General features: G+C 36.6%; 1 protein-coding gene across 4 annotated transcripts in view; it reads right to left on the bottom strand.

The window, feature by feature from the left end:
- Nucleotides 1-744: 744 nt before the first annotated feature.
- Nucleotides 745-6,000, bottom strand: part of LOC122543129 (disintegrin and metalloproteinase domain-containing protein 9-like) — a 130,755-nt gene continuing 125,499 nt past the window's right edge. For all 4 annotated transcript variants that reach the window (XM_043681473.1, XM_043681470.1, XM_043681471.1 and 1 more), the window contains one exon: nt 745-3,374. In XM_043681473.1, coding sequence (XP_043537408.1) covers nt 3,317-3,374 — 58 coding nt within the window. In that variant the 3' untranslated portion in view covers nt 745-3,316. The remainder of the gene's footprint in view (nt 3,375-6,000) is intronic.

Here is a 6,000-nt window from a genome sequence, read left to right as displayed (position 1 = left end):
ACATTGTATGTAGAATGTTTGCATTCCTTGCTTGAGATGTAATCATAACTGCTCCAGAAGTCAAATTGTTTCTTGTTCCAAATTACTTTCAATTCTACCAGCCTCTGAAGAGACTGTGCAGTTTATTTCCTGTTGTTTCACCAGTTCTGTGCTGCTGTGAAACAAAATCTTTAGTTGTACATGTCCTGCTCAATCAAAAATCCTGATGCTCATTGCTTAACAGAAAACCAATGGGTCTGAACTTTTTCTTACCCGTTTTCACACTTCTCCATGGTATTACTTCTTCCTATCTTTGTTAATGGTGTCCAAGGACTTACGATCTCTGTACCTGTGTACTTATACTCTACTAGATAGGAAAATGTATGAAATGGAGCATGCTGCTGTATACCCTCACCATTATATACTGTCTGTTAATAAATGTTGTATGAAATCCAAAGAACCCACATGAGAACATTTTCAATACAAAGCAGGAACTGACTTCTGGTGAGGAGTTTCTGATACTGCCAATACGTTTGAAGACACAGTCATTATTTGGCCAGATGAATCAACACAGTGAAAACAGAGAACCATAGGAAATATTGCTCACGTTTTAAAGTGGAAAATTAATGACAAAGCTGTACAGTGAAGGGTAAAGCAAACCATCAAATCAAGTGTGGCCAAAGGTCAGAGTCACTGTCCTTATTAATGAACATATGATTGTCACACTTCAAATAGATCTCGGTTGGATTAAATGAATACTTCAACTAAGAAAAAGAATCATTTTTATTTCACTATTGCGCTTTACACAGATTAAATAAAAGCCCTTTGTAATCCACAGGTGCATAATATCTTTACATCTCATAAGAAAAATCATAATTTTTGAAAAAAGTAAAACACTATTTTTAAAGGAGTGCAAATATTCAAGTGAAGTAAAGAGTTTTGTTACAATTAGATTGATGGATACCTGGGAGTGAATTCTAACCTCAAATCTGGTTTTGGTGAATAGAAGTAACCCCACCAACTAAACTTCAGTTGGTTCATCAAGGTTCTCTCAAATCTCTCAACTTTGAACTCACTTCTTGATTAAGTTACACAACTAAATGTGGCTTTAGACTGAAATGTATAAATAGGTAATCCACCTGAAAGAACATCAAACAGCTCCTGACTAATAGATTTTGTTTATTGCACCAAAAGTCACCAATATTATTACCTGGCTCACAGTAAGGTACAATATTCTATCCAGACCACACAAAAAAAGACAAATGGCTTTGAGCATATTTCAATCTGATGTATTTGTGTGAAATTGAAGTGAGATATGCTGGAAGACCTTTACAATGTAAGACCTTTACAATGCATTCCTCCACTCAGAAACTGAAAAATTCCAATGAATACCAATTCTAAATTGTGTAAATTGAGTTTTATCAGTGTAATGAAAATGTTTGAATGGAATTCATCTGTCAGTTGAATGTTTAATGAAAAGCCATAAGCTCATGTGCAGAGCACATTGAAACTAGAAAGTTAAAGTCTGCCTGCATCAAACATAATGCCCATATTTAATCGTAGAGTCTACTGTCACCACTCAAATCGAAGAGCAGCAAGAGATTCAAACTCATTCAAAGATACCCACTTTGAGTTAAAATCCAGTCCTTAACTTCAGAATCATACATTTAGATGCATGACTGGCAATGCTTCACTTGTTGGAATATTTTAGGATGTGTACTCGACTTTATTTCAAAAAGCATGGCAAAAAAAAAAACAGGGTTACATGGACCAGTGTTGTAATTAACCATTATCCAAGATTATTTTCATGATAAACAATGCATTCTTATGGGAATTTAAACAATAACCCTACACATAACAGCATCCCAAATCCAAGAAGAATTTAAACCTGTTTTTGTTGGAGACTACAAGATTATTTGCTTCAGAGAATAGATTACATATAAATAAAGAGAGCTTGAATCAGAAATGCAATTAAAAATTCTGCAAAATATCATAGCATAGTAAATCACATTTACCAAATTGTAAAATTAAGTTCCATTAAACATGTCATGTGCAATTTATCCAGGGGACAGATATTGTCCATGCAGGAAATGAATAAGATTTGTCCAAGTCTGTCCCCGTCATGTTTTACTGGGTAGACAGTCATTTTGGTTGCCATGTCCTTACAGCCATGTTTGAATTAATTCTGCTGTTATGTCTACCAGATAGCATTCACTACAATGTACAAGAGCTTGTCAAGAAGCCCTCTAGCACCAAATGCAAGTTATGTGCATTGTGCTACATGAGATTTCCATTAATATTTCACTTAGTAAAGGTATTGAAATGAACATTCAACACTGCAGCTGAAGTGTGTGGTTTCCTGAAGTACAAAACCAAACAATGACAATGAGTTGTCAGTGGTACCAAGGAGTAACTTTACAGCAGCTAGTTTAACACACAGCAATGTTGTACCACATGGTGGTCAGATACAACTTCACATCTGAAATTCATTGCCATGATGAGCACCCAGTGATTAAGGTTCTCTTTACAAAAAAAAAATCAATTCAGAGCAACTGTCACAGCTTTCATGCTGCAAAATACAAGGCAACACGAGCAGAGGTTGCCTCCCTCATCAAGTGTCAGAAGTTGCATTCAGGTGTAGAAACAAAATATCAAATAAAATGAAACTTGTTTTAAAGCGTTGATATTTCAAACTCAATTTAAAATTGGGACACATTTGAAGCAAGAGCTCAGATGTTTTCAAATTAGGTGCTTAATAAATTGTGAAGTCAAATAATGTTAATCTACTCTGCTGCAGGTATAATACGGGCTTCTGACTGGGCAACCAGCAGAGAAACATGAGTTCATCAGAGTGATCAAACAATATGAAGCACTTTCACCTTCTGCAGAAAACATCAGAAGCATGTTATTTAAACAAACAAGAGGGACAGAGCACACTGGTTACAAGATATTGTAATCTTCAAAACAGTAAAATTAATGACTTGTTAGTCGTGATTGTTTCTTCCCCTCCATTCTATTGCTTATCAAGTATCTGAAGAGAGTAACTGGGCATGTTTAAACAGCAGAATTTCTCCAATTGAATCAAATATTTCAAATATTTCAGAAAAAAAATTGTAAAAATGTAAGAGGTATTCAGTTGTAATTTCCTTCAAAGATTGGAAATGGCAGAAGATTTTCTTGAGAAAAATGAAACGTAAAATACAGAAGCATTATCTTTAACATGGATGAATTGGTAAAGGTGGTTGACACTCTAGTTGTGTGGAGGCAATATTGTAAATGAGTATACATAATTTAAATGTCTGCACAGAATCCTGTACAGTATCAAGTGTAACAGCATCTATATCCTTTGGGTCATTGGAACAGTCCTTGAAGGTGCTGGGCATGGCGGTGGTGGCCTGAAACAAAATAAAAACACTTTCAGGAGAAAAAGTATAAACGTCATTATACTCTTAATAATGTCTGTATGTTCGAAAAATTACATGATAGTAAGATGGATTGCAGCAATTCAAGAAGGTAGCTCACCACTATATTCTCAAGGACAACTAGCAACGGGCAATAAATACTGGCCATCCCACAAAATGAGTAAATTTTTAAAAAACCTAAGGGAACTGGAAACCCAGTGATTATAATTTTAATATCCTGTACTATCTGACAGTTCAGTATGAATTTATTGAAAAATGATAATATTGAAAAAAATTAGGTCCCGGAGGAAACCTACCTTCGTACATCATAAGTTTACTTGTTGCATTTGGTTACCATGGTGGTTAGTCACTAAAAGATAGTCACACAAAGCTGCCAGTGTTCTTTAACATAAGAACACAAGCTTATTAAACAAAAGAACAAGAAAACAAACCAAGCTTTAAAAAAATGACAGTTTAGAAGGATCTTAAGATAAACAACAAAACAAGTTTCAACCTGTTTCCCAGCAATATCCATATACAAACATTCAATCCCAGAGACATATCACTCCTGTCTCAATTACTTAATTTCTTACTTAACTATTCCCATTAGTTCATGTCTCTTGAACAAATGAGACATTTTTATGAATTAATTCTAGTTCAGCTGACCTGGACTTCTATTCAGTGATGATGGCCAAAGCCTCTCCTCAGTCCTGACAACTTATTGAGTACAGGAGTTGGGAGGTCATGTTGCTGCTGTACAGGACATTCGTTAGACCACTGTTGGAATATTGTGTGCAATTCTGGTCTCCTTCTGATCAGAAAGATGTTGTGAAACTTGAAAGACTTCAGAAAAGATTTACAAGGATGTTGGCAGGGTTGGAGGTTTGAGGTACAGGAGAGGCTGAGCAGGGTGGGGCTGTTTTCCCTGGAGCATCTGAGGCTGAGGGGTGATCTTATAGAGGTTTACAAAATTATGAGGGGCATGGATAGAATAAATAGACAAAGTCTTTTTCCTGGGTTGGGGAAGTCCAGAACCAGAGGGCATAGGTTTAGGATGAGAGGGGAAAGATATGAAAGAGACCTAAGGGGCAACATTTTCACACAGAGGGTGGTATGTGTGTGGAATGAGTTGCTAGAAGAAGTGGTGGAGGCTAGTACAATTGCAACATTTAAAAGGCATTAGAATGGGTATATGAATCGGAAGGGTTTGGAGGGATATGGGCCGGGTGCTGGCAGGTGGAACTAGATTGCGTTGGGATATCTGGTCGGCATGGACGAGTTGGACCGAAGGGTCTGTTTCCATGCTGTACATCTCTAAATAAACAGTCGAGGCATCCTGCGAGACAACTGACTGAATCAAATGCTGACTTGGAATTCATGTAATTAAGTCACTGTTCCAATGACTTGTTTATAGAACTGAAACCAGAATCCATCTGCCTATGATATCATCGAACATTTTTTTAGATACCGTTTCATTCAGAGTGGTAAAAAGAGATGCAATAGATTCTAGCTCATGGCATATAATGGAGATTTATGGTCAGTCAGGGGAGGCCCTCAAGCCTCTAGCCAGATGTCACTGCACCTCAAGTTTTTACCAGCTCAGACTTTTGGTGGATGCCAAAAAAAATTAGTTTCAAGAAAGGTAATAGAAGCTTAAACCAAAATAGTAAACATCTATCGATGTTGAGTGAGACGCTTCAAATTCAAGAATGACAGATTTACCAGAAGCAAAATGGCTCATTTAATGTTCAGCTGAATGGTCCAGACTCGACAATTAAGATCATGTGAAAGAAAAGTCAATCATCAATGAAATGAATTCCCCAGCAGTATCCAAATTTAACATTGTGGTTCAGGCTCAAAAATTGTTATTTATTTGGGTTGGGGACTACTCTTAACATTTAAGGGTAATGCTTTGGTCTTCTGGTGTTTCTTAATCAATCTCACTAATTTGTTCATCAGATAATGCAGCTGCTTAGTAAAAAATACCTTCTCTGTATGGGATAAAAAGGATATTGTCTCTTTTGGAAACAGAGGAGAAGAATTGACCAATAATTTTCACTACTTCATTAAACTTCAAGCCACAATACACGGGAAAGCAGTGTCATAGACAGCACAATATTTAAATTGGCAACAAAAGGAAAGAAAAATGTTCCCAGTTATTTCAGTGTTCTTTAATTGAAGAAAGTAAAACAATTTTCTCAATTCAACAGCATCTCTGCACACTTTGCAGCCTCATTTCACCTTTGTGACCACGATGCACACACCCCCCCCCCCCCCCCCCACCCCGCCCACTCAGCTGATGTCTGATCGGCAATACCCCATAAGTGGATTCAGGGATTTCAGGTGTAGGGATCAACCTCAAGTATTTTGTGCTTGTGAACATTAGCTTCAACCTGTATTTCTATCTTCAGAGATTGCAGCTTTATATGTAAAATACCAGATTTTGTAATAATGCAATTGTGATGGGCATTTGTAATTTCTTAATATTTGGTAACTTGGATTGTTGAGTAAATGTAATTGGGTTCTCAGTTCGGTGCAGAACTTTTTTTAAAAAAGGACTAGAAACTCAATTTTTGAGGACTGGATCGAAACAACATTTCCAAGGGATCATGTGATTTAA

This window comes from Chiloscyllium plagiosum, chromosome 42 (assembly GCF_004010195.1).
Source record: "Chiloscyllium plagiosum isolate BGI_BamShark_2017 chromosome 42, ASM401019v2, whole genome shotgun sequence".
NCBI lineage: Eukaryota > Metazoa > Chordata > Chondrichthyes > Orectolobiformes > Hemiscylliidae > Chiloscyllium > Chiloscyllium plagiosum.
This window is presented reverse-complemented; position numbering and strand designations above follow the sequence as displayed.